The 26,926-nt window shown below is 43.0% G+C and overlaps 3 protein-coding genes across 9 annotated transcripts; 1 reads left to right on the plus strand and 2 right to left on the minus strand.

Annotated features, from left to right (window-relative positions):
- Positions 1-365: 365 nt before the first annotated feature.
- On the minus strand, positions 366-6,749 carry SMG8 (SMG8 nonsense mediated mRNA decay factor). Its single transcript, XM_009927272.2, has 4 exons — positions 4,934-6,749; positions 4,132-4,277; positions 2,868-3,743; positions 366-1,339 (listed from the first exon to the last, which is right to left on the minus strand). Exons 1-4 carry the CDS (start codon positions 6,732-6,734, stop codon positions 1,142-1,144), a joined length of 3,021 nt encoding a protein of 1,006 aa, XP_009925574.2. The 5' UTR covers positions 6,735-6,749; the 3' UTR covers positions 366-1,141.
- A 697-nt stretch (positions 6,750-7,446) lies between these two features.
- On the minus strand, positions 7,447-12,769 carry PRR11 (proline rich 11). Of its 5 annotated transcripts, none has more exons than XM_069791014.1 (10): positions 12,669-12,769; positions 11,330-11,441; positions 10,765-10,918; positions 10,104-10,226; positions 9,558-9,818; positions 9,319-9,417; positions 8,702-8,811; positions 8,523-8,582; positions 8,338-8,434; positions 7,447-7,853 (listed from the first exon to the last, which is right to left on the minus strand). In XM_069791014.1, exons 2-10 carry the CDS (start codon positions 11,437-11,439, stop codon positions 7,785-7,787), a joined length of 1,083 nt encoding a protein of 360 aa, XP_069647115.1. In that variant the 5' UTR covers positions 11,440-11,441; positions 12,669-12,769; the 3' UTR covers positions 7,447-7,784. The 5 variants fall into 5 exon arrangements, with proteins under 5 accessions (XP_069647115.1, XP_069647114.1, XP_069647116.1 ...); XM_069791013.1 differs by lacking the exon at positions 12,669-12,769 and adding an exon at positions 12,098-12,163; XM_069791015.1 differs by lacking the exon at positions 12,669-12,769 and adding an exon at positions 12,017-12,070.
- SKA2 (spindle and kinetochore associated complex subunit 2) lies at positions 12,726-26,663 on the plus strand. 3 transcript variants are annotated; one of them, XM_069791019.1, is made up of 7 exons: positions 12,726-12,878; positions 20,563-20,652; positions 21,442-21,618; positions 22,949-23,035; positions 24,376-24,418; positions 25,319-25,451; positions 26,182-26,663. In XM_069791019.1, exons 1-7 carry the CDS (start codon positions 12,846-12,848, stop codon positions 26,306-26,308), a joined length of 690 nt encoding a protein of 229 aa, XP_069647120.1. In that variant the 5' UTR covers positions 12,726-12,845; the 3' UTR covers positions 26,309-26,663. The 3 variants fall into 3 exon arrangements, with proteins under 3 accessions (XP_069647120.1, XP_069647121.1, XP_009920704.1); XM_009922402.2 differs by lacking the exon at positions 12,726-12,878 and adding an exon at positions 20,098-20,195; XM_069791020.1 differs by lacking the exon at positions 20,563-20,652 and having other exon boundaries at positions 12,764-12,878.
- The last annotated feature ends 263 nt before the right edge of the window (positions 26,664-26,926 follow it).

Here is a 26,926-nt window from a genome sequence, read left to right on the forward strand (position 1 = left end):
GTGTTCTCCACAGCCAGCCGATCAGAGAGGTCCTACGCCAAACAGAAACCAGGTCTCGGCTCCGGTCACGCGGTGTAATTACTGTATTGTAACAAAAGGGCAAATTAAACTTTGTATGCATGCTAATTAAAAACAAATATTCTAGAAATGAAATCAGGTCTCCGCGTACAGCCGCAATCGCCAATACATCTTACCTCGACGAGAAGTCAGAAGTTGATTTACTGTGAGTAATGTTTTGGCACCGAGAGCCAGGGGTAAAGCTCGCAGGATTTAAGCTGCCGTTCAGTGCATCATGTAGCACATCTTTTGGAAAGCACAGTATAGTTACCCAGACTCCCTCAATGAGATTCAAACTGGGCCAAAACTGTCCTTTTAGCAACCAAAAGTCTGTTTAATCACTACAAGTCAAGCTATACTGCCAATTAAGCTGCAGTTACTTATAATGAACAAGCTCATACAGCCTTGTTTTCCACACATTTACCAGCAGGTTTAGTTTCCAGAGAGAGCTGCCATTCCAAAATACAAAATTAAGCCAGCCTTTTAACAAAATCTGATCTATGAGTACAAATACAGTAAAACATTTCAACTTGATGTCGGTAAGCAGAGTTTCTGGCTATGGTGTCAATACAAATCAGAACAGCAATGCCTTCCCCCTCTGAAGGACAAGATCAAACACAAACCATTTCTCACATCACCACATTAAAAGCATCTATTGTTTGCATACAAATAGCTTGTTTAGAAAATGAGAAAATATTCTGCCCATCATTATCTCAATATGACAAAGGAAACTCTTGATTCCAGGCAATGCTAATTTTTAAATATTCCTAAATATGTATGTAGAGAGATGATGGGGAAAAGCACTATCATCAAAAGATCTAGTAATACAGGCTCAGTCTATTGCAATAACCAGCTTTTATTTCTTACATATGAAAACATAACAAAAAGAAATCCAGGAGACGTGTAAATTTTCCCTATCCACTTTGATATGAGACCTTATTTTCAATCTGACTCCGTTCCAGTGAAATACAGTGGGCTTCACTAGATCGCAGTGATAGCTGTTGGGTAACAGACATGAATCAAAATCCATGATTTGGATTGAAGATAGGCCTTTTAAACTAAAATCAATCTACCAGAATAATTCTTATTGTGTAATCGCTTTCAGTATTCCCCGGAGAACTTTGTAACTCATTAATTGTTGGCTTTCTTTGGGAGGAAAGCAGGGTCCACGTTCTGTCACGTATGCGTAAGGAAATCTAAGCACCCACAGTCCATCAGGTGGAAGGGTTATTTCCTGCTTCTCAGGGTAAAATACAGGACAAGGTGGTGGTCCTGGCTGAACCTGAAAACAAAAGGAGTACATGATCAAACATCATTAGAATAAAAAAAACAAAACAAAACCAAACCACAACAACACCCAAAACTTAAAAGCCAGCTGAATCCAAGAAAGTCTCTTAAGTCTTGCCTACAACCTGGTTCTCATCCACTTGAGCACATTCCAGGAAACCACTGTGCCATTATTGTGAGACATCCATAAATTTCCAATTTTATCGCAGCAAAGGTGCCGAATTTAAGGCTGCAGATTAGGTCCTACCAAAGAGATCCACAATACAAATACAAGCCATTCCCCTCTCGGGCAGTAGTAAACGCTGCGGTAACAGCGGATTTCAACACTGTAGCACAGCTACCTCACTCTAAACAAACTTGAGTTTTCAAGGATTTCAGCAACGTTTAATAGGGCTCTTGCACAATTCGCATTAAAAGACTCAGAAAGCCTTATTCACATGAGGAACTGATGCGTGGAACCCACAACACATAGCATAACAGATATTCCAAATAAAACCCACACCCTTAGGAGTCAAAAGCTGTAAGCTGGGAATGAAGAGCAAAAGAAGGATTGGCGCAAACTGCACCTTCAATTCTTGCCTCAGTTTCAAACGGTAACGTGACAAATTGCAAACTGCATTGAAATTTTGGTGCTGCTGTCACGTTTCAGTCAGGATTCTCCCTTTAACTTCTAAACCAAAGCAGGTTCATATCCGAGTCATTGAAGGTGTCCCATAAAAGAAGCCAACTCCACTGTATTGTGACTCAGTATTAAGGATCTTGTGGCACTTCCCAAACAGATCAAAGGGTTACAAAGTGTCCCAAATCTGCCTCCCTGCCCATACAGATGCCTTTTGTGCTGACTTGTAATTCAGTGACACTACTATTCAATAAACACCAATTTTCTTGCCATATACTAACAAATAATAAGTACTTACGTGCGCACGGTATTTCATACAGCAGTAATTGAAGATACACTTACTTTTTAAGGTAGTAAAATATTAGCAAGAAAGTCTAAATGGAGCTTTTTCTCCATTTTTTTTTAATACGCTTTTGAAAATGGGAAAAAAGTCTCCAATTAAAAAAACCACCACCTTTTCACCTCCTCAATTCAAAGGGTAACTAATAATAATTAATCTCAGAAATGAGTCACTGCTTTTCTCTATGACATTTAAAATGATAAATTAATTCTTACACAGTCATTACTCGCTTGTTATCTTTAAAAAGAAGCAATTATTACAGTATAGAATGCTACTAATTAATCCTTGATAAAATATTTTTTAAAACTTACTTTATACAAAGCATAAAGCTGGCATAAGCCAATCTTGAAGTTTAAAAAAACCGAACCTGTTTATAAAACAGATACTTTTGGCAACTACTGCCTTAGAGAACTCGACTGAAGTTGGTCTGAGTTGGAAAGAGTTTCTTGCAGCATCTCTCTGACACCCTTTGCCTATCACCCTTGTACCTTCTGGTCCTGCAATTAGCGATGCAACAACCAACCCTGTCTCTGCAGTTACCAGATTCCCTCTTCCATTTCTTACCTGAGGTGTTAACGTGATCTGCAGTGGAGCATCAGGAACCACCACAAAGAGTCTCATGAACTGAGCGTAATGTGGCTTCAGTCCTCGTCCCTGAGTCGATGACAGGATGTACAGCGGCATGTCAGAATTGAGGGCTTTGATGGCGGATTCCTTTGGCCCCCCTCCCATCACTTTCATGACCTTATCAGGCCCTGAACACATGAACCTCCTACCACGTGCGTCTTCATATTCAAATCCTACAAAAGCTCGAGCTATGTCATCTCTCCGTCTTCCTCTTCCCATCACAACTGCACTTCTTTTTCCAGGAACAGCCTTGTTAGGTGCAGGCCAGGAATTGGTATCTAAGTCTCCTTCATCTTCAGTTCTCGTCCTGATGACGATGTCCCAAGGCATTAAATAGTTGGTTCCCGGGATAAAGCCTTGTTGATCTAAGCCTGTGTGGAAGTTATAAGCCTTAGCAGGCCCCAGCTTAACCAGTGACCAACTGGAGAATTTGGGCAAAAGGCCTTTGGGGCAGTTAGAATGGAGCATCCCAGGGAGGTACTCGACAGTGGATGCCTGGCGATCTACCAGGCTTGGCCTTTTCTCACTTTTGGAGTCCCCACTCTGCCCATGACTTTCTGCGTTATCCCCTCCACCCTGGGCATCAGGCGGGTAAGTGCCCAAGCTGCCTGTCGACTGACCCAGGCTGAGGGCTAAGCTCAGGCCTGTGCTTTCTCCCTGAGTCTGAGGTTCTTTTTCTTTAAGTTTCTCAATCTCGCCTTCTGGAGGGGCAGGAGATGACTCATCCCGAGCAGGTGCCGGATCTGGTGTGCTTGGCTGAAATACGGGAAAGTTGATGTGCTCCAGTTTCCCACAGCATTTTTCTTCCAGCAGCTATGAGAAAGGAAACATGGTTAACTTTCCATCTTCCACCTCTGAGACGAGGGAGTTCAGAGTCCTAACAGTTAAGATTCAAGAGGTCTGCGCTGCGTGAGAACCAAAGCAGCAATGGGAATACAGCCCACAGACATGATGGATTTAAAATTCACATGAACCAACACACCTGAAGTGTAAATAGATGCTCCTGCATGCATGCACTGGTGAAGAACTGCCCACTCTGGTCAGCCCATCGTGCAAACAGTTTCTGCTCCCAGAAATATCTTCCCCAAGCAACGGTTACAAGTTGATAAGGTTAAAAGGAAACTTGTAGTCACTTCAGGATACAGACTTTGTTGATGAAGCAAAGCAATGCTTGAAGCAAAAAGAGAAACCTGATAGTTACCTGGTAGAAGTCATAATTAGCTGCTTTGATATCAAAGGGGTCATCCCGAGGAGCTTGTTTCCTTCCACAGTTACAGGCACCAGTAGAACGAGCCCGGCTGTTGTGGTACAGAACTGGAGGATTTCTGTCCGCTTCTGGCTTTTCCCCTAAAAGCAAAAATCAGTCAAACCCTAGATAAATTGCTCACCATTTCTAGAGATTCTTTAACTCCCTTCATCCACTGCTTCCTCCTCGCTATATACACATGCAAAATTATTTGCCAGCAATGCCGGTTTGTCAAGCAACTCCTCCCTTTCCCACTTTTAATACAAAGTTCCAGTGCAGGTTATACCACTAAACTGAATCTTCTTTGGCTTTACAACCTCTTCCTAAAAGGCATAAATGCCTGCAATAAATGTGTATCAGACAGTTTCTATTCCTTGATTGACATCAATCAAGCTATTTAAAAAAAAAAAAAAAGGGGGGGGAGGGCATCTATGCTTCCTAGAGAACTTTTGTTCTCTTACACATCTATTGTTAGAAGAACTCCAGTGTAATGCTTCTAATTAACAAGACAGAATCAGTTTCTACTAAAATAAAAGTTACTACTAACAGCAGACTCACTCCTAAACATTATTCAACATAAAGGAACCTGTGCGACAGCTCAGCTATGATTAATCCCACTGTACAAAGATGAAGCTTTAAAGCTGCAAAGCTTTCATTTTCCATAAACATGCAAAAGTCAGTGTTTTCAGCCTAAGACATTTTTAAAGCAGATAAAAAAACTAAACCATGAAACCCAATTACAAATGAGCTTCTTTACCTGCTTTTGGGAGCAGATGAAACTTATGCACACAGTGCTGGTCAGTTAAACTTCGCTCTTCGCAAAGCTGATGCCCGTTGCTCCAGAACTTGTAACAGTCCTCGTTCAGTTGCATGGCATACTTATGAAAGGCTGGGCCGCGGGCATGCTGACTGTACACACGCAAGGCCTGTGCCAGTTGGTTCTTATGGACCGTCATGGTGTAATTGTGGGGCAGGTTGGATTGATAGGCGCTGTGGGCCATGGGGAGAGCTTTCTGGCAACGGTTTTCCGAGAACTTGGTGTCTATATCTAAATAGCCTTCCAAGACTTTGATGCTGCCCATGATTTTTGAGCTCAGCTCCCCGGTGAGAGAGGTCGGGTCATCATCTTTGCCTTCAATGGTCACTTCGTACAGCTTTAAAGCCGCAGCAACCCACTTCTGGTAGGTCGGAAGCTCGAAGTGAGAGGGCTGCGGGTTCCTCCCCACGCTGTCATCGAAGCCCTTCTTGCTGAGCACCAGCTCCACGTGCTGCCACAAGAACTCCTTGAGGGTACAGTCCACGAGCTGTCCAGAGGAGCTGGAGCTGCTGCTGCTGCTCTCTGCGTGGAAGGACAGCTGCTGCCTGCCATGGCGCATCATCTGATACCTCCTGGGTCCCGAGAGGGTGGGAGCCAGCAGCGAGTCGGTCTCTCTCATGGTGCAGTTGTTCCTGAGTTGGTCAAGAAGCATGGCCACGGGATCGTCTCCGTCCTGGGCCCCACCAGCCACAATGTACACGAAAGCCTGGTTGGCAGGCACGGTGAACAGGCAGTTGATGCTCTGGTTGGTTAACACCCTGCTCTTGCGGAAGATGCGGTAGATCTGATCCTCCAGAGCATGTTGCAACCTCCTCTTGGGGGAGTGCTTCTTGGGGGGTGGCTTTTCCAGGTGACCGCAGGGGTCCTGGCCCCTGCCTGGCGGGGGATCCACCTTCAGGGCCCCGTTGAGCTGGAAGAGGAAGAGGAGGCGCGGAGGGCACGGCCTGCAGTTGAGCTTCCACTCCTTGCCGACCGGGCAGTCTTTGATAGCAGCCTTCAGGGAGGGCAGGACCTTCTGCCGCAGCCCGTCCAGCGCCCTGAAGACGCGGTCGTAGGTGATGTCGAAGGAGCAGGTGGGGTGCACCAGCAGCAGGATGTGGCAGACGGAGAAGAGGTAGAGGAGGCTCAGGCAGTGCAGCTTCTCCTGGTGCTTCCAGAACTCGTGGGCCTCGGCGTGAGGCAGCGGGGCCGGGCCGCCGGAGGGATGCCCGGGCCCGGTTTCCCTGCTCTCGGCCGCCGCCAGATCCCCGCAGGCCCGCAGCAGCTGCGGCGTGTCGCAGATGGAGGTGAGCACCAGGTACAGCACCCGGCTCTCCTGGCTGTAGTAGGCCTGCAGCTGGTTGTAGTCCTTGGCCGCCGGCTCCCCCTCCTGCCCGGGAGCTCCGTCCGTCAGCTCGGGGTCCTCCTGCTCGAAGAGGGGGAAGACCTGCCGGTCGCAGACGGTGCTCACCAGGGCCGCCTTCTCGGAGCACAGCTGCAACGCCGTCTTCCCGAAGATGCCCACCACGCACACCTCCTCATCGCCGGCTCCCGGACCCGTCGCCGCGCCGCTTCCCTCGGCGGCGGCCGTGGCGGACAGCAGCAGCTCCCGCAGGTTCACGGGTCCCACCGCCGCCGCCGCCATGGCTCCCGCCGCCGCCGCCCCGGTCAGGCCGGCCGGCAGCGGCATGGCCCCGCTCCGCCACCGCCTCGCCTGCCCGGAAGGGGCGGTGCCTCGGCCCCGGCCACGCCCCCTGCGCATGCGCGGGCCCCGCCCTGGGTGGGAGGGAGGTTGGTGTGAGCGAAGCGGACGTCATCACCGCTGGGATGGGGACGCGGTGGTGACGTGGGAGGGGGCTCCACGTGCGGTGGGTGCCAGGCGGCGAGGGGGTGTGCAGAGGCACAACGAGAGGGCGGGGGGGGTGGGCTGCAAGAGACGCAGCGCGGCAACGCTCAGCCGGGAGCGGCGAGACGGCGGAGCGGGCGAGCGTCGGACATGACGTCATCAGCGACGCAACTCTCCCGACGGCCCCGGCTGTTCGGTTCTGCCGTGGGGCCATCGCCGTGCCACCAGAACTCGCTGTGCCACCAGAACTCGCCCTCCACCCTCATCGCTCCGGATAAGCGGCTGCAGCGGCGGGCGAGAGCAGGTCCTTGTCCCGACCGGGAGCCACGGCACGTCGCCCGACCGCCGCGAAAGCTCTCGGTGAACTTGACTTCGGAGGAGGCTTTCGGTCACTTGCCTTTACGCGGCGCGGTCTCCTCACGCGACGGGTGATCCGACACCAGCCAAAAGCGATGCAGAGTGCAGTTGCTTCGTAAGTTCTTAGGCACACGATGGAATTGTTGTGGAAGCTTGCAGCCTTTCACTTCGGTGACATTAGACTGCTAAACTGCTGCTTTTCTTTGAGCCAGCATAATTACCCTCAAGATCTCTTTTGTTAAAAAAAAATAAATGTAAAAACACTACGGAATTTTAGCAGACACACACATATTTATATTACAAGAAGCAGCAGTGCTGGGAGCATCACAGTCCCCGCTTCAGCAGTGGCCAGGTAGCAAAAGAGTCACAAAATTTCATGTTTGTTTGTTGTTTTGTTTTTTTTTTTTCCATTAACAGAGAAGGTGCAACCAGATTGAGACACATTAGAAAGACACTGCCTTTAAAAAGCAGAAATCTGCTAATGGGATTTCTTAATTCCCTGTTCTCACATGCACCGGATTTACTTACAAATGCATATGCCTGAGTGATATAAAAATGGGATTCAAGTGGCTTCCTGACCACAAATGGAAAATACTTTGTTCCATAAACCTACTTTTGTTCATCAAAGCTGTTGGCTGCGCTTAACCGGGCAGGCGAGGGACTCTTTGGATGAGCCATCTGTCAAAACAAGAAAAGGGTCAGATCTTGGAGGATGAACTTAGTGCTAATTATGACCAAGATAAAATATAGTGCAATTCTTAACTGACACCACAAAAGAAAACAGACGCAGCAAATCCTTAAAAATACATTATTAACCCTCAGGTTTTGTTCTCCTGCAAACCGGAACTACGGAGTTAGAGATTGCATCGAGGCACTAGAATGGCCATCAAAAAAAGCAACTTTTCATCTTCGCATCGTCAAATAACCTGCTGAAAGATGGGCAATGGCATTTCCATTCTGCAGTTACCTTACCATTAAAACAGGAATCAGCAAAACAAGCACCCTTATTTCTGGGTACTTAGCACTTTTGGATGAGAATTACGGAGAGACTGTAACTTACGTAATACATACATCCTGCACTGTAGGGAAGAGAATCAGTATGAAATATCTCTGGATTTTAAGGCCAGTTTGTCATTCCAAAAAAAGAAACGCCATGACTTGCCTGAAACTTGCGCCGTAGTGCCTGTGTCATAATTGGTGTCAACCCAGAACCGCATTCAATGTTTTCTTTACTATTTAGTGGAGTGCCACCGGGACTTCTGAAAAGATTGGAAACAAGGGAAACTATGCTTAGTTCTCTTATTTTTTTTCTAGAAAAACAAAACAAGATAATAGGAAGGAACTTACCTTTGTATGTTGACTTTCTTCAGATGTTTTCGAAGATCTAACTGATTTTTAAGAGGGGTACTGAAAGAACAAAAGAAGTTGTTAAAATAAAATATTTTCCGCTCTGTAAACAATGTTAATCTGTTAAACTGTTTAGAATAGAAAAATCTAACATCAAAGAAAGGAAGAAAGCATCTTACATCAAGGAGTTTGTAACGTGAGCTGATGGCTTGGATTTAGGTCTCAGACTAACACTCTGTAAATCTGAGACTGTAATTAATGCCCTGCGTGTCTTCACTGGTGATTCTGCCTAGAGTGAGGAAAGAAATGTTACCACAAATAAACTTTAGAAGGCCTCACTGACCTTAAATCTGTTTAATATTTATACTCTGAATGGCTTCTGTGGTTTATGGCTTTTATGCTTTTTTGAATCATTAAGATTTGAATGTGCCTTGGACAAAAATAGATTTATTAAAAAAAAACCTTTTGCAAACAAGATTTCAGCTGGGCAAAAGACAGCCCAAAATCTATTGGTAACACACAGACATAAAGCTACATGCTTTCTCTAAAATTAGGAGAACTGTCCTGCATGCCAGCTGAGATTGGAGTTAGACACTTAATTTCTTCACTTCAAATGCCCAGGTGCAGAATTAGAAGGATTACTTAAAGCTGATCACTGGGTTTTTGGAAGAGAAGAGCTAGTTTCTTGAAAAAATTCTGAGGGGCTAAAAGAAGCGTTGCAGGAAATACACCAGTTTCAGCATGGAATTTGCCTCGATACACCACCATCCTCTTATCCATGTGTCCTCCAGTTTACCTTGTCCATTCTCAGGTTGCTGTTTGTCTTCTTCAGTTTAACATTCAGGAGGTCTTTGAGAGTGATCTGCATCGGCCCATCGTTTTTCATTGATGGTGCCTGAAAACAAAGGTGGTTGGAAGGGAAATTAGGATCGCCAAGTGACTGAGCATTCACAAAGACACAGATTCCCAATGAAACCAGGTCCAGAGAACCCAGCCATGAGAAAAAAGAAATAGAGGAACCCTCTTACTCCCTACCAGAAGTGCTTTAGAGCCATTGCCCCGTTTGAGGGGGAATGGTGCTGGAGGCAGTTTTGGAGGGGGCAGTGGTGGTGGTGGCGGCGGCGGCGGCGGAGGAAGAGGTGGAGGGGGTGCAGATACAGGCTGCAGCTGTGTTGTGGAAGGCCCACATACTGATGACTGCAGGCCCATCTGCACTTGTACAGGAGCACCTAGAACTGGTTTATTACACCTTTGACAAAGAGAATTTTCTGAAGACAAGGCTGCAGTTCCATTCATCTGAAAATAAACAAGAGAATATTAAATCCACTGGCAAAAGTAGATGGAATTTCAGAGGACAAAATTTCTGGTTTCAGTTGATCCAGAAAGACATAAAAAGCCTCTTATGAGGCTTGCCAGCAAACCGCTTCCCTCTAGCCGTGAGGTAACCGCAGTTCAGTAATGCTGAAAGCAAAGAATGCCCAATGAGAAGCTCTTAAGATTGCAGTTTATCTGCACTGACCACAGTTTCTTACATGCTTACACAAGCAAACATTATCCTGCCCCACTGGGATTGAGACTGACCTGGAGTAATCCTTGTAGTCTGGAAAATTCAGTTTCCAACTTTTCCAGCTGCTCTCTGAACGTATTTAGCTCCCTTAAGTAGATTTGTGATGGAAATACAGTGTCTTTAACCACCTTAAAACTCTAAGCATAAAAAGAAACCAGGTAAGCGTTTTCACCATGTTATGTTACCAGAGACAGGACTATGATTACTATTGAAAGTTCTGTTGCAATGTCTTCTCATTGCAGTCAATGGAAAGGCGCAACACAAAGATATAAAACGTCACCAAATATTTCCTTGGCAGGAACCCAAGGAGTGACTTTCTAAAAAAACCCAAACTTTAACTTCATCTATAAATTCTAAAGTATAATTCATGGTTGACCTGAAAAATTCACACAATCATTTCTGCTATGAAAGAAAGACTGCACCCTCTGTCACTGCAAATCCTCCTGATATTCCAATAAAAAACCCTACAGTTGCACGTATGCATTTCACGTCCACAGTTGCCTTGACACTCTTCTCGTATTTATTCCTTCAACAGTAAACACTAAATACACTTTAGATGTTTCAATAGACATAGCTACATTTACAGCTTAGTTCTCAAATCTGACTGTATATCCTGCATCTGAGCGCTAAGAACAACCACACACACTGGCAAAAATAGAGAAGTAGAAAACTTACCTGTACAACCGTGTTCTGGCACCAACAATACAAAAATGATGCTGCTGTTGTAAAGGGTTTTACCACATTTTTTATACTGGGCAAGGCTAACGACCAGAGTGAGGACAGATGGCTTGGGACAGGTGACATGTTCAGAGGAAGATCACCTGCTGACCTGAGACAGAACATTTCAGAATGAGGCCATAGTTATAGTTATATTTATCATTTCAACCTTTAAAAAAGTTAACTGTGACCAATCATCTGGAAATTACAAGCACCAGAAACAGCAGGTGACAACAGAGTAAACGTGACCACAGAGACCAGGAAAGACCAAAATACAGTTCGATAAAGGGGGGGGAATCATATTTGCAATACATTTTTATCCAAATTGCTTTTCCTGCATATTGAAGTTAATGATAGATAGAGTACTGGAAGATACACAAGATGAAACAATTCTACACCATCCATGCCGGGATGCAGATAGGCTTCAAACATGATTCTATTGCCTCAGTTCCATGAACCATTGCGAGCAAACAGTGGACCCAGAGACTGAGTTAAATGGAAAAGTTCAAATTGAGCCTCTTACCGTGGAGGAGGACAACCTGAGCCCTGGAGGTTTGCAGCATCTCCTTTTTTTCCCAGTAGAAATTTTGCTCGGGCTCTCTGTTTTCGTCTGCATTTCTTATACTTTGCCATTACTGTTAAAGAACACACATTTAAAATTAATGTATAGAAAACATACCCACTTTCATGTGAGGACAGAGCTATCACCAAATAGGTAGGGAAGAACATGGACTGCACCTCAAAAATCCAGTCAGAAGTTATTCACAGTTGTCTTGCTAGAAGCATTACATACGACTGATTAGAAATATATCCTTCTCTGAAGTTCCTACGATCCACGAGGTTGCGTTTGCACACGAGAGAGTGAACAACATAAAAAGTACCGGTTTACCCAGGCTTTTATTGACAGGTTTTCTTTATCCTGAAGTGATAAATACTGCATTTTGGGAAAACTCTAGCCGAAAGGCACGAAGAAACCGCAGAAAGCGAGCCCAGCACTGCCCTGACCGTCGGTTCTCGCTCGGGCGTTACCTGAGCAGCCACACACACACACACACACACACACACCCCCCTCACACACACACCCCCCCACACACACACCCTCACACACACACACCCACACCCCAGCGCGACCCCCGCCGCCTCCCCGCTCCTGCGTGGGGCCAGCCCCGTTCTCCGGGGAGCCCGCACCGAAGAGCGGGCGATTCCTCACACGGAACTGCCCCACGGTCACAGGTGACCGAGGACACGGGGGGGGGTCCCCTCAGTCCCCCCTCCCCCAGCCGCCGCTCACCTCCCCGCCCGCCGCCGCCGCCGATTCAAACCGCTCCCCGCGCCGCGCTCAGCCAATGGGAGCGCCGCTCTCTGCCGTCTCCCCCCCCCCGCCCACTCTCTCTCCCCGCGGCCCGTGCTAGCCGCCCGCTGATTGGCCGTTGGACGGACGCGGGCCCGAGCTCGACGGGAGCGGCGAAAGGCCAATCGCGGGCCTAGCGGCTGCTCCGCCCCCGTCCTGGGGCGCACTGAGGTGATCCGCCCCGCTGTTGGATAAAGGTTTTTCAGCCCCGCCAATCAGCTGCGGGACACCGCTCGGCTGGGAAAGGCCAATCGGGTTGAATGGTGGGGGAAGCACCGGCCCGCCGGAGGGAACCGGAGGACGTGACCGGCGCTTCCCCCCCCCCGCCCCCCGACAGAGACGGACCGCGGCTAATCGACCGCTCCACTTCCCGCCAATTGCAGCGCTCCGCTCCCTACTCCAGCCAATCACCGCTACATTCCACTCTAGACCAATAGCGGCTCGCGGCGCTCCCCCCGCCTAGCCAATCGCTAGCTGCAGATTTTCTACCAACCAATGGGCTCCCCCCTACCTCGGAGAGGGTTTACATTCTTCCCGACCCAATAGCGAGCGCCCTCTGTCAGCGACCAGCCAATGGGAGGCGAGCGGCGAGTGACAGCTGCCCAATGGGGACCGCCGACTCTCCCATCCTGCGGAGCGGGGGGTGGGTATCTCCCCGCCGCCGCCTGAGGAATGTCAACTATTCAACATGGAGACGGCGGTTACCAGGCTCGAGACCATGGTGAGTCCGGGCGGCGGCCGGGCTGAGGGACGGCGGGGTCGGAGGACGGCGGGACGGCGGCGGGAGCGCCTCGGAGGGCGCGGGGCTGTCGCTTGAGGGAGGGAAAAGGGCGGGGAAGGGGGGGGGGAGCGGGCGCGGCTGAGGGGCGTGAGGGGAGAGCGACCGCTCTCCCCTCAGCCGCGCCCGCGCCCCATCCGGGCTCTGAGCGGAGCCCGCGCGGCCCTCGACGGGGCGACCGCCGTTCGGGTCAGGCGAGTTCGGCCGGGCCGGTCCATTCTGCTTCCACCCCCCCAGCCCCCCCCGGGGGGGCGGGGCTTGATGGTTGCCGCTCCATTCACCCCCTCAGCGCGGGGGCAGGGCTCGGCCATTTCCCTCTCACCTGGGGGGGGGCGGGGGGAGTGTGGGTGGATGGATGGGGCGGGTTCCGCGCAGTCCCGTGAGCGTTTACTGCTTTCCGTGGCGGGGTGGGGGGAATGGGGCCGTTGAGGGGCGCGGCCGGATCGGTCCGGTCCGTTTCATTTCATTTCATTTCCCCGTCGCGGTGGGGGAGGGGGTAAGGCGGCGTAGAGGAGAGCGCTCTCGGACTAGTCCATTTTCTCTCAGCGAGGGGTGAGGGTGGAGCTCTCACCTGGGCTGGACCATTTTCCCTGCGGGGGGTGTCCGGGGGAGGAGAGGCGGGCTGGGCTGTTTCATTCGCGCCGGTAGCGGGGGGGGGGGGGGTGGTGGAGGAAAAGGGGGGCGATGCGGCGGGATGGCTTCCCGCCGGGATGGCTTCCCGCCGGGGCCTGCGGCGGTGCCGCGCCTCAACCTCCCCTTCTGCTCCTCCCGGGAGAACGGGGCGAAATCCGCGGGGCCGGTCAGCGGGAGAAGAGCCGGGGGAGCCTCCCCCATCGCCTCGCCGCCGGTGGGCGCTGCGGGGTCGGGCCGTTCGCGCTGAGGAGAGGACCGGGGCGGCAGCGGGACCCCCGGTCCGTCCGTCCTTCGTGGGGAGCTCGCCGGCCCTTTCAGCCGTTCCTTCTTGGCGAGGTGTGGGCTGTAGCCAGTCCTGAGGAGAAGGGTGGCTTTTCCTTCAGCCGTTCAAGTTCGCGTAGTTCTTTTCACAGCGTTTAACTCGGTTTCGGCGCTGTCGGAGCCAGCCCCTGCCGGCAAAGACCGAGCTGCCTTATGTAATAGCCGCCCTTCTGCCTGCCCCGCTCACGGGAAAGCGAAAAAAAAGAAAAAAAAAAAAAAAAGAGCTATGTTGTGCTTTTACATATTGGGAAACTGCCTCTTTAAACGGACAAGTTCCTTGCGGCATCCTTCAAGTCTTGATCTTCATTCTATACAATGTAAACTTGTTTACACTTTTTTTTTTTAGTTAAAATGCTTTGGGAATATTTTATGCATCCAAATGCTTAATAGAGAATATTAATTGCTATTCCTAAGTCCTTACAGAAATTAAAATGCTCGTACTGACATAGTTCTCCAAAAGAGGATGCTCCTTTGGTTTTTGCTGGGAAACTTCCAGAAGTTTTTTGGCATTTTAATTGTCCTAGCAGCAGTGTTAGGTACCTTAATTGATAAACTGCAAGTGTCCTCGTGGAGAAAAAAAGTATATTATTCAATACAGAGACAAATAATACAATAGATTTGTCTTTTTTTTTTCTCCTCTGACAATCTTGGTTTCAAGTTCTCATTAAAAAAAGAAATAAAAATTAGTTTAATAGTCTCCTAGTTCTTATCTGTACACAGTAACATCACCAAAGTGAAATATCCAGGAGAAATCAGGAGGAGCAGTGGGGGAACATGGTGGGGACTATTGTATATGCACATTATCCCTTAGCCTAATGACTGCTAGACTTTCCTTCAATACACAAAATTGCTGCACTCCTTAATGCCCAGTGTTTAACCTTGTTTTGTTTACTTTTACTTACTTTATTGCTCCTTCAGTCACTTTGCTCCAGCACCACCATAAAGTGCCCCTTAAAGCATTAGGAACAGTGGGCAACTAAGTTTGCTGTTGTCTAAAAAGAAACAACTGGCTGAAAGTTGTCTAAATGTGAGCTTGTTCTGCTAACAAGCCTTTGTCACCTCATTCAGTGACCTGCATGTCATTACAGAAGTAAGACACTTCTGAGTGAATATTTTAAGCGACAATACTATTTCTGTTAAGAAATAAAAAGTAAGAATTTAAATCAATGCCAAAATACTTGCATTAGTCGAAAGATCAGAGAATTCAAATTATCTTACCCAATTCTCAGTTTTACTTCACTTTAAAAACAAGGTGGTGTGTTGGTTTGTTTTTTTTTTCCTTTGAGTAAACCATGCTTTTGAGGGGGTGCTTGTTCTCCTTTAGCTACTGAACTGCAGTCATCAAACTGAATGCTTACAATGGTAATATACAGTATTTGAATTCATCAACATACTACATTCTTGTCAGAGCTCTGAAGTTGTTCTAATTTCAAATTCAGAACCTCAGCCTTGCCCATAGTGTAAACTTGATCTCCCCATATCGTTTGTCAGTATTCATTTGTGGGGGGTTTTTTTTGGTAAAACCTAGTTTGTTGAGCGATTTCTTTTTTCCTTGTAGCATGTTTTTCTTTCCATGTAAATCCGTTTAGAAATGCTCAGGTTAGATGTTGGTTATTTTTATGTTATGGTTTATTTCTGTGTTTTATTGAAAGTCTTACTTTTAAAGTTTGCTGATTAGCGATTCTAATTTTAGGACATGTAAATAATTGGAGAGGTATTTTGGCCTCCTTAAAGCTAAAAGGGGCTTTTATATATGGTAGTGGAAGAAGACAGTAATGGGACACTGTCTTATGATCTGCTTTACGAGTAGACCAAAATGATCATTGTGCAAATAATTTCAAGTTGAAGAGCTCGTTCGGGTCAATTATCTGCACAGATGGCACCTAACAACTTCCAGAGGTTTTGAGATTATAGCTTCGTCTTCCACCCCGTTCTAATTACACCAAATCTTTGGGTAATCCATTTGGAAAACAAATTGATTTTGATTTCACCCTGTTATTCTTCATTTTTCTGTATGATTCTTCTGTTAATTTCTTCTAGCAGAAGATGGGAGATGGTATGCCCGGCTGCCTTCTTCCATTAAAACTGCTGGGTGGCACAAGGCAGTTGCATCTTCACCTGGGTTTTTTTGCCTTTTTTTTTTTTAAGAAAAGGGTGTTTTCTTAAATACACCTTGAACAATCTCACTTATTAATTTCCTGTATACAATCCTCATTCAAAAGTGCAATACTTCTCTTTTTCATTGTTTATCAGAATATGTACAGTGGCAACTGTCTTGCATGTTGCAGCTTTGTGTGTCTTGCTCTTCCTTCTGCTTATTGTTTCTTCTTCCTGGATTTCCTGTGGAAGTCAGCTCTCTCCACAAAAGTGTGATAAAAAAACGCTTCTTACTTCCCCAGAGGTTTTGACATGCGTTTCATGGAAAGCTTCATTTTAGTCTCATGGAACCAGGAACAAACTAATTTGTAGGTGCTTAAAAAGAACAATGTGTGTGAAAATACCAGGTTATTGATGGTTCTTTGAGACTATTGCTCAAAGTATAGTAACAAGAAGAGCTGAATGAACCATAAGATCTACAATATAAGATGAGATTCATTACACAAAAGATTGTAAAGCTAACTTATTAACAATTTAAATAAGCATACTGGGTGCTGTATTTTAGGAATTGGGCACCTGAGACTGTGCTGCACAAGCGTTCATTGAAGTCAGCTGGGACTGGAGATCTTTCCAACAGCTTCATCAGACACAGAGTCAGGCCTCTAATGAAAATATAGTACAGTATAGTATAGAAAATATAGTATGGTAGTTGCTGGTGATAAATGTATCCTTCTGTATAACAACCATTTCATTAACCTTTAATGCCCAGGACTTCACGTGCTGTGCTAGTGCCTTCCAGTATGCACTTCAGCAGTTCGCACTGAAAGAAATTTTGTGTGGACATCCATTTAGTAAAATGGATAACAAATTGTTTGATAACAAATGGATAAAGTGTCAGATGAGTTGAGAGTGCTTAATTCAGAGCAATTTAGTTAATTTCTGTCACCATATTTTTAGTATAGTGGACGTACTTTTTTCTTTGAGTGGTGTCTGTCCAGTGCCCTTTTTATGTTGTACTACTAGTGATCATGCACAAAAAGCAGTGCAATGTTAAAAGGGCATTGGCCAGCAATACTATCTACGTTATTCATTCTTCTTCTTACAGTCACAAGTCAAAAATCACTGTCTGAGACCAGAAGGTGATTTGCAAAACAACTGTAAAATGAGATTGCCACTGATATTTTATTTTTTTTTTCCTCGCATTGTCTTCTCGTTATTTGCCAAGGAGAAATGTTAACTGGTCTTTTAATGACAAATACCATCAACTCTGTGTGTATGTTTCTTTAGAAATAAGTGCCCTGCAAAGAGGGAAGAACACTGTATAGAATTCTTATTTCCTACAGTGTGTTCTAGGGAAATGTTACAGGTGTGGAGTTGACTCAGGTTGTTGCTCTGTATGCATCAGCAATCACCTATCTCTCCATTCCTCTGTTACTTTGCATTTTGTTGTTAAGAATCTTAGCACCTTCAGACCCTAAGAGTTCTCAAACTTTTTGTATGAAGTTACTGGTTTTGTTAAGAAGAAACACAGTTATTGAGATTTATGAAATACATGCCCACTTTGATAGTGCTCTAACATCTATGTGGTAACCCCTTATGTGGTAATGTACATCCACTATGTTGGGAAATGAGTGTGTGTTTAAGTGTATTTTAAAGTGATTCAACACCTGCAAATGAGAAGAATAAACTCTGGTGTCCGGAAAATGTTCCCTGTAATGCAGTTTAAGAACATCTGTCTGATAGCAGTTTAGAATCTTTGCTTGCTATGAGGCAAATCTAAGGAATAAATAAATTTGGAATTGTAGTTTCCAGTTAAAAGAGCAACAAATTGTTTGAAATTGAATTTCTGACAGATCTGTTGAGTGTTTTGTTGGGTGTTTTCCTCCTTTTTTGCCCCCCTTCTTGGTCAGTGGAATGACAGGGATTATGAATAATAATAATGTCTTGAAATATGTGAGTTCTTGTGTGTCTCTATCAGGACTGGGTGAACCTTAACCTTATCCAATTCTCCATGATCCACAGAAACCACTATCTGACTCGACCTATTTTTTTCCAATACGTATTTTGTGTATTGATTACTTGTACAGAGTTCTTGCTGCTAACGAATGCTCTGACTTTATTGCACTACTGTACTTTACAGCTAGCAGTGCAATAGTATTGTCAAAGCATCTGAAAGCAGAGTACGCAGCAATGGCTTGAGTCTTGCCTCACAGTTTCTAACACTTTCTTCTAAGCCTGTGAGTAAATTACAAATTTACATTTCACAAACTGCATTTTCTGTGTGATTGGTGTACAGTACTCATCATACGAACGGTCCTAACCTATAACATTAAGGTGAGATTTCTGCAGGTGTATGTTTCCTGAAATAGAGCAAGAAATAAATATTTATAAAATAAAGGAAAAATGGATCGTAAAGGAGGAACATATGGCAGTGCTTATAAACATGCTTTGAAATTGCTGATAATAAATTTTGTTTCTTTTGGAGTTAGCATACTTTCAGGAGGAAGCAGTGATACTGTGTTAGTATTTTCATTAAGCACAAATCTTAAAATTATAGCTACACAATGGATAAGCATTCAGCTTCACATTCAATTTTTAATGCCTTGAATTATAGTAGTAGCATGGTATTAGTGGCTTACTGTCGTTCTGTAAATCTCAAATTATCAATATTAAATATTTAGGAACAGACCTTCATGGATAATTTTAAAAGCCACCCATATTCACTGTCTGCTTTCCCAATAATTATTAATCAGATAGAGGAGTTGGAGAAAAGCAAAAAAATTACCTTTTTGGCGTGCCTGCCTCTAGAAATGAAAACCTAAAAATGTTTGCTAGTGGAGGAGAACAGAAACGATTGAGCATTTAGGAGAAATTCCCTCATGAACTCTTTAAAAATACATAGTGTAATAAAAAGTATTTTATTCTCACATTTTGTCATGACTGGTTTCTGGGGTGGATATGGGAAGGAGTTTTGTTGGGTAGATGGTAAGTTATGGGAGTAACGGGTGAAAGCTTTCCCTTTGATTTACAGATGCTTGAGGTCTTTACTAGATTTATTTTCCTTTTCTTAAGCTATTATTTGAAAATTTACTGAAGGTGTGTATGTGTATGAAAAATCACACATTTTCACTATGTCAGAAAGGGGATTTTACTTGTAGAACATCTTGGATCGAACACCATTCCTTTAGGCTATCTGAAGTTCCAGATCCTCAAAGGTATTAATGGCAGCTCCTGAAGGTGGAATTCAAGGCTGATGTTTAAAACATAAACATCCTTTTGGTATCCAGGCCTGACTACAGGCTACATCCAAAGACTACTGAAGTTTGTCACTGTAGCTACCATTATAGCCCTGCCAGGTAGTACTTTGGGATACAGTAACAAATATAGCCTTATTTCATCCTTTAAAAAGTTGTAATGATTACTTCAGGGTTAATCTCAGTATAAATTCTGAAAACCACACTGAGTTAAGTAAGTTACGAGCATTTTTAACTTGCTTTCATCATTGCCTCTTCTGTGACTGTAAAATCACCAAATCATTACGATAAGAAATTCATGAGTTGTTTGTGAACTGGGAAAACTGCCTTTCTTTAAACAGAAGGACTTCTTAAGGACAGAAGTCCTTAATAGGTATTAAAATTGCAGACTAAAATTAATTAAGTAATAATGCTATCAGCAGACTATTTTACAAGGCAATTAGAGAATTCTCTGGTGGCTTATTTATCCCAGGGAAAGAAATGTGATGTCATCAATTTTATTATCTATTTATCAGTCTGGTTTATTGGGGAATAATAAAATGTATTATGGGTATTAGAACCATCTGAGAGAATGCATTCCTAATATAATTCATAATAAAATCTCTGTTGATATGCTTGGATCCTGAACACTTATTCATAATCTCTGCTGTGTAAATAACGGAGTATTGCAGTTTTGCTAACAGAACTTTTAATGTTTGAAAAGAGAAGCAGTTAGCCAAGAAGCTCTAAAAATTGATGGAAAATATGTTACTATCTCAGGAGAAAAAAATCAAACACCTCCTGCACTGAGTGAAGATCACTTTTTAAAAGATGTGTGTTCTTTTCTATTGATAGAACTTACCTCTTTGGTCTACTACTTAAAAACTTCATCTTGAGAGGTTTGGCATTGCAAGGGCATGTAACATAAGAAGAGATAGAAGTGTTTTCATGCATTTTGGGGACCTGCATGAAAAAGGTACTAGTGGCAAGATACAAAGAGAACAACTGGGTAATTTGGGTTAGACAAATGGAAAGAGGGTAAAATTAATAGAAGTTTGTGTGTGTACACCCATATAATTCTTACATGTGAGAGGAAAATGGTTATGTTAAGTCTGAAAGTTTATTGCTTTATATTTTTCAGGCTAGAAGTGTGTCAGTGTAATTGGCAAACATTAGCTAATGGAATAGATTGGAGGAATAGAAATGTACTTTTATAGTACATGCCTCTTTTAAATCAGAGGCATCTGGCTTCTGCTTTCCTGAAATACAGGAAACGCAAACGGTTGGGTTTTGTCTGCAATTTTTGTTTTTTAATATACTGTGGCTGACCTTAAATATTTTAGTTCCAGAAGGCAGAATCTGATCTGGATTATATTCAACACAGACTGGAGTTTGAAATAATGAAAAGTCTTCCTGATAATCCAGCAGCAGAGGTAGTATTTTTAGATTAAATTAATAGATTTTATTGCATTTTGCATGAAGTTGGTAATAAATGGGTAATTTTCTTTAATCCTAAAATATAGGTGGCTGTTCTTTTATCTAGTTGTTAGGTTTTTATCGTTATTATAAAGTATTTCTTGCATCGTATATCAAGATAACTGGCCTAATATGAATTCAGTGCAGAAACCAACAAAACCCCCTTGATTTCTTGGTATAGTGAAATTCGCCCATGTTCTGCTTTGAGAAATTAGTAGTAGTGTTATACCTAAATTTAAGAGACAGATTCCAATCTGAGCTAAAGCACGCCCTTGCTCTGAGATCAAAAGATAAACTTGCTAATAAGCAATGTCTAAATTCAGATTTGGGGGACAGATGAGAGGAAGAGGAAAACAATAAATGGCAGCATGTAAAGGATTTTATAAATAAGTCCTTGTCTCCATGTATATTGTAACATATAGTGGAAAAATAATCTTTTTAGTTAGAAGTCCCTAAGTTATTCCAACTCAGAAAAGCCGTTAACATCCACCAGCACAGTAAATTCATCCTCCTGTATTTGTTGTGGAACCACAGATTTATGCTGTTTTATTAACACTACCTATCATTTTTGCTTATGAAAAAATAAATGTATAGATGAAACAGATGCTCACCGCTACACTTTTCATTGTAAAGGGTCATTTCATGGTATATTTTAGTGTCTCTAATGCCTACACTTTTAATTGGTATATGGCCACATTAATTTTCTCTTCTTAAATAGTTTAAATGTACTTTTAATTTCTACATAGGAAAATCCAGTCGCTGTCTTGGAAGAACTCTCAGTGGTGAAATCTCGGTATAAAACGTTATGTATGCAGCTGGAAAAAGTTTCTATAGAGCAGAGAGAATCCATGAAGGGCATCCGTGCTGCTCTAGAGAACACAATGAAGATGATTCAGGCAGTACAGCAACATACTGATCTTGAGGTAGTATTTTCATTTTAATTACTCGAGTCTCACTCCTGTAAATTAACACGTATTTGTGTAACCTTTACGTAGATGTGAGTAGTTCTATTGGAAACTGTTATATGTGCAGACTCTTAGAGGACTCTTAGAAGATAAGAAGACCATTTACCGGAAGAAATGTTTGCAAGATTGGAGCTCTTTTTGTAAATCACAAGCCTGATTCATTACTCAACAGTTAAGCTAGTGGTATTCAGTTTTGGAGTTGGAAGTAATGCCATAATAGCGTCAATAGTGTGACACACGTTTGAATAGTTTCATAGAAATTGATGCCTCTCTGCACAGCTGTGTCCCACTTCTATACTGACTTTTTTTAAAAGTAGCCACTTTAAAGAAATTAGAAAGCGAAACCAATATTAAAAGGCAAAAAATCTTTTAAACGGCAAATGTATTTTCACTGTCTGAAGTGAGTCAGTTAAAACCAATGCATTGTAATATATGCGGTGGAATTGTTATTAGTGCAAAGTTGTTAAGTTTTTCTCAGTATGATAATGCCTATCTATCTATTAAAAAAAAAACCCTACAACAAACAACACATTTTCCTAAGTGGTCTTCAGACACTGCTTCATTACAGTTTTGAAGAGGTTGTGAAAGCATTAATTTTGTCCCTTTACAAATCAGATGATTTAGATGAAAAAAGCTAATTGATAGTCTAGTGGCAAAGACAGAACTGGTGTGACTAAAACATATTCCCAGATCTCAGCTCTCACTTTAATGTTCTAATGACAGTGCCCCAAGATTGTGTTTAATCTGTCAACAGCTCTAGACAAGTTACTGGTAAGTCTTTCTTTATGGATAAAATATACTGTATAATGATTTAAAAGACAGTGGTTATACGTCACAGAAAGGAAAAAATATTTTCTTTCCCTGTGTTCCAAGGATATGCCGCCAAGAATAATTTCATATTTGGATTTTGTTAAAGTGGAAGACTCTTGTCTCTTGAGTTATATTTAGACTTTTTAGATAAAGATTTTCTTGTACTTTGTATATTTCCTAAACCAAAGATGGATTAAACTGTTATGGAGAAATGTAAGTCTTTAAGTGAAATACTTCTTCTGTCGAATAATTTATCTTCTTTCTGTTCAAACATTTATAGTATTGATGCTAAAGGAATATTGTGGTTGGATTTTTCAGAAATACTTTGCTTGTAAATTTGCTTTCATTTGAAGGAAAGTAGGAGCCTACTATTAGTTTCCATGAGAAAAGGGCTACACAAACACTGAGTTCTTCTGTAAATATCATCACCCTAGGAACTGAAAGTATCAGAGTTCTATGTGTTTGTTTTTTTTCCTAGCGCTTACCTCTGTCAGGAGAAGAACAGACTGCAGCACAGCAGTTAACCTGCCAAACTGTTAAAGAAATGGAATCGCTCGTGGAAGAGGTAATTAGGCCACAGAGTGTCAGTATTCCAAAAGCCATTAGTCCTCAGTAAAGCTCAGCTGAAGTCAGAAGGGCTGTTTTTGTGACTTAATACCTCTCAAATGAATGGAATTTTTCAGAAATGGGACTAAAGTCTCTAACAAACCTTTTAATTTTTATTGCATTCTGATTAAGTATATGATTTGTTCCAATTAAATTGAACACGAAGGAAAAATTTGCTTTGATGGAAGACTTTGTTCCCCTTATTTTTTAATTGGGATAAGTTTCTGTTTCTTTTCAGAGATGCAGTTGGTTGCTCTTGTCAATCCTATTGTTCTCTTAATGTGTTATATAAGAAGCCTTTGGGTGGGAGTGAAGAATGTAATTGATCCAAACGAATGCATATCAAAATGGGGAGAAATTTAATTTCCTGTAAAATATTAAATGAATTTTGGAATATGAGTAACATAGATCTAAACTAATACTTGTTAAAAAGTCAGATATTCTCCCATAGCTAAATTGGTCTGGGCTGCATATTAAAAGCAAAATATTAAAGAAGGTTAATAGAGTGTAATTATCTTATTGACCTTATCTTCTTCTACATGTCTTCTCACTGCCCACTACTCTGCTGTCAAAGGATGCCTCGCTTTCTGTCCCTTTACTGCCACGGTTGGTTTGCATGAAAGCCATCCAGTATCTTGCAGCTTCATTCACTCTTTGTTTGCAAATATCTTCTCCTACCTTGATAAATGCTGTCAATTTCTGTCTTCCCATTATTTAATTCTAAAGCACTTCACATACAGCTGGCATAATCCAGGCCCAATGCAAAATGTAGCTATATCCTACAGCTACTGAGGCCAGTTTAATTGGTATCAGTCCCTATGTTGTCATTGAGCGTGTTTCGAAGATGTTCTCTGAAAGGCAGAAAGAATGGAAAGATGTCATAAAGGCCCTGGGATTTTTTTGTCAGTGCTGTATTTCTGGCTGAGGGGAGTCAGATATAGCTACCTTCAGCTTGTCAGAACTGTCAGCCTCTGAAGGTTGCCTGAAAATAGGAAAGCCATCTTTTTCCTTTGCTGCATGTACAGTACTTTCAGCTACAACCAGATGGGAATGAAAAGGAGAAAGCTGAAAAGGCTTATCTGACTTGCATAGAAATCTTTCTGTATCCATTTTAAACTTATTTTTTATTTGAAACCAGGATTCGTTTAATGCCTAAGATTTTGCTGTTGACTTCAGTGGCTGCAAGATCCTTGGTTATCCAACAGTAAAATGTAATTACTAATGCAGAAATGAAATTGTAAAAAAAATTTCTAAATAAAATTCCAACAAATCCTGACATTATCTCTCGTTTATTTTTAGCCATCTAGCCATTCAGGATCTGCAGCCTCTGGCTCATCTGAAGGTAAGTACTGAAAGAAAAATTTTCCTGATGTTTTCTTTTTTTCCCTTGACTGATCTTCTCCCCCTCCCACTCAGCCCCAGTAAGTAAGCTTTGTGAATAGTATCAATCTCTCAAGTCTTCCATCTCTAATATTGAACTCTAATAGGCCTGTGCTATTTAAACATATCAAGTTACCATGTAGAATTCAGGGAGTAATGAATTAAACTGTCTTACTTTCTGAATAAGGCAGATACTGTAAATAACTTCAGCTGACAAATAAGGCCTGTTTTACCCCTAGTGCAATAGGGCCAAATCTCACAGTAGTAGGAATAGGCTGAGACCTAGGTATGGTTTCTGAGCTCTTTTATTTAAAGAACATAAAGCCTATGATGCACAGCAAATTCACTGTTTTCACTCTCAAGCATTAGGAACTACTGCTTTTATGTGAAGTGAAGAATTTAGACTTTAATAAAAGCAAGTGAGCCCTTAGTTATATTCCACATATAGTTCCCATGTCTCTGGGAGTTTTTCTTGCTTTTGATGGTATTGAAGTGGGTAGTGTTGTGTTTATGGTCTGGAAGAAATGAGGTACTAGTCTTACCATAGAAATAGCTCTCGTTTAATCCATTTATCCCTACTTATAGAAAGGAATTTTCCTAGTTCTTTAAAAAAAAAAGAAAAAAACTAGTCACTGACAAACCAAATTTATTAATCCCCATCAGATCTCAAATTAAATGATTTTTCACTGGGTCTGTAGATATGATGATAGTTTGGAGGGACTATTTTCCGTCTCTCCTTCCTCCTGCTAGAAAATCTTTTCTTTAGACCCATTTAGGGGGTTTCTTAAAAAGTAGTGAAAGTAATTCCTAGCTTTGGCCTAATTTCTGAAGAAACAAGTATCTTCTATTTCCAATTTTTTAGAATTGCAATTCAAACCATTGACTGAGGAAACACTTATGACTGTACCAAGGACTATCAGAAGTACTGTTAAACTAGCAGACCTGAACAATTTGTACAAGGAGTTATTTAACCACTTCATTGTAAATAAGAACAGGTAAGACTTAAAGCCATTCATTAGTAAGGATTTTGTAAGCTGTAAAGAAATTCAGCCTTTTCAAAGAAAACAAAAACAGCTAGTTAACCATTTGCTGCTATGTTACAACTTCATAATTTGATTTTACTCCCCTACACTCTTCTTGGTTAGGTACACACCCCAAAGTGTTAGGCCATCACACAAAACCCCCTAAATTAATTTGTGTAAAAATGGCTTGTATGATTTGATCGTTTTCAAAACTGTACATCAGGTTCTTTTTCCACTTTGGTTTCACTGTACAGATGTCCAAAACTGGGTCTATTCAGGGAAGTTTTGCTGACACAGTCAGACCGCCAAGCCCTTTTAGCTTTTGGAATCTGCATCCAGACTGGAAAAGCAAAGCCCTAATGCTGAACCATGACTCCTGAACCCTGCCCTCCCCACACCAGCTCCTCCTGCCTCCCTGAGCCCTGAGCCCTGTCTGGGCTGTGCTGCGGATTTCTTGCAGGCTGATGTTAAAAATGAGGAAGTTTTTAACTCAGGAATTCTGTCTCTTTAACCCTAAGGTTGGATTAGCAAATGACTGTTCTCAATTTGAAGTAGCGCAGAAAAGTTGATGACAATATCTGAATGAGAATTGCAGAGCACTTGCAAAAATCATTCATTAAACAGTACGTGCTTTTTAGCCTTTTTCTGCCAGACCCAGTGTTTGATACTCTGTTTTGCTAACTAGTGTGCTTTTGTCTTACAGAGCAGCATTGAGTGTTTCGCAGATGAACAAGATGAATATGAAAGCCACTGACTCAAGAATACGAATCTTGAAAGAACTTGCTATTGTGGAACTTGACAAACAAGGAAATGTTAAATTAGTTGTGTAAATGTAAGCTCAGGCCATTCACATTTGGCACACAAACATCTTGGTCATAGCTCCTGGATTATTAACAAGCAAGTATTTCTCTGGTGTCTAGGAGTTGTAAGTCCACTGTTGGAAAGCTGTTAATGTTTCTGTATACGAATTCCATTTACAGTACTTAAAATTGGAGAGTTAAAAAACATTGAGGTTGATATTTTATCTTGGATATTTATGGGGCTAGATTCAATGATTTTTTTGAAGAGTATTGTTAGCCACGTGACACCTCCATGTTCTTGCTTACATTCCTGACTGGGTTTTTAAGACAAATAACCCAAGCCACTTAATTGTACTTACATTCCTGAATAAATGATGAAAGCTAAGGAGATGAGGCCATAGATTTATTACGCTTTTGTTTACGTGACTCCTGACCCTGAGCCCTGCCCTAACCCCTGAACCTGGTCCCTGACCTTTTTAATTTTCCTTTGATGTGAACTGTCTTGTTTTTATAGTACAGCAAAACTGCAGACTCGCAGAATAGCTGAGGTTGGAAGGGACCTCAGGAGATTGTCCAGTCTAACCCCCTGCTCAGAGCAGGGCCAACTACAGCAGGTTGCAGAGGGCAGTGTCCTGAAACAACTCCAAG

The sequence above is a fragment of the Haliaeetus albicilla genome, chromosome 9, assembly GCF_947461875.1.
Source record: "Haliaeetus albicilla chromosome 9, bHalAlb1.1, whole genome shotgun sequence".
In the NCBI taxonomy this organism is placed as follows: domain Eukaryota; kingdom Metazoa; phylum Chordata; class Aves; order Accipitriformes; family Accipitridae; genus Haliaeetus; species Haliaeetus albicilla.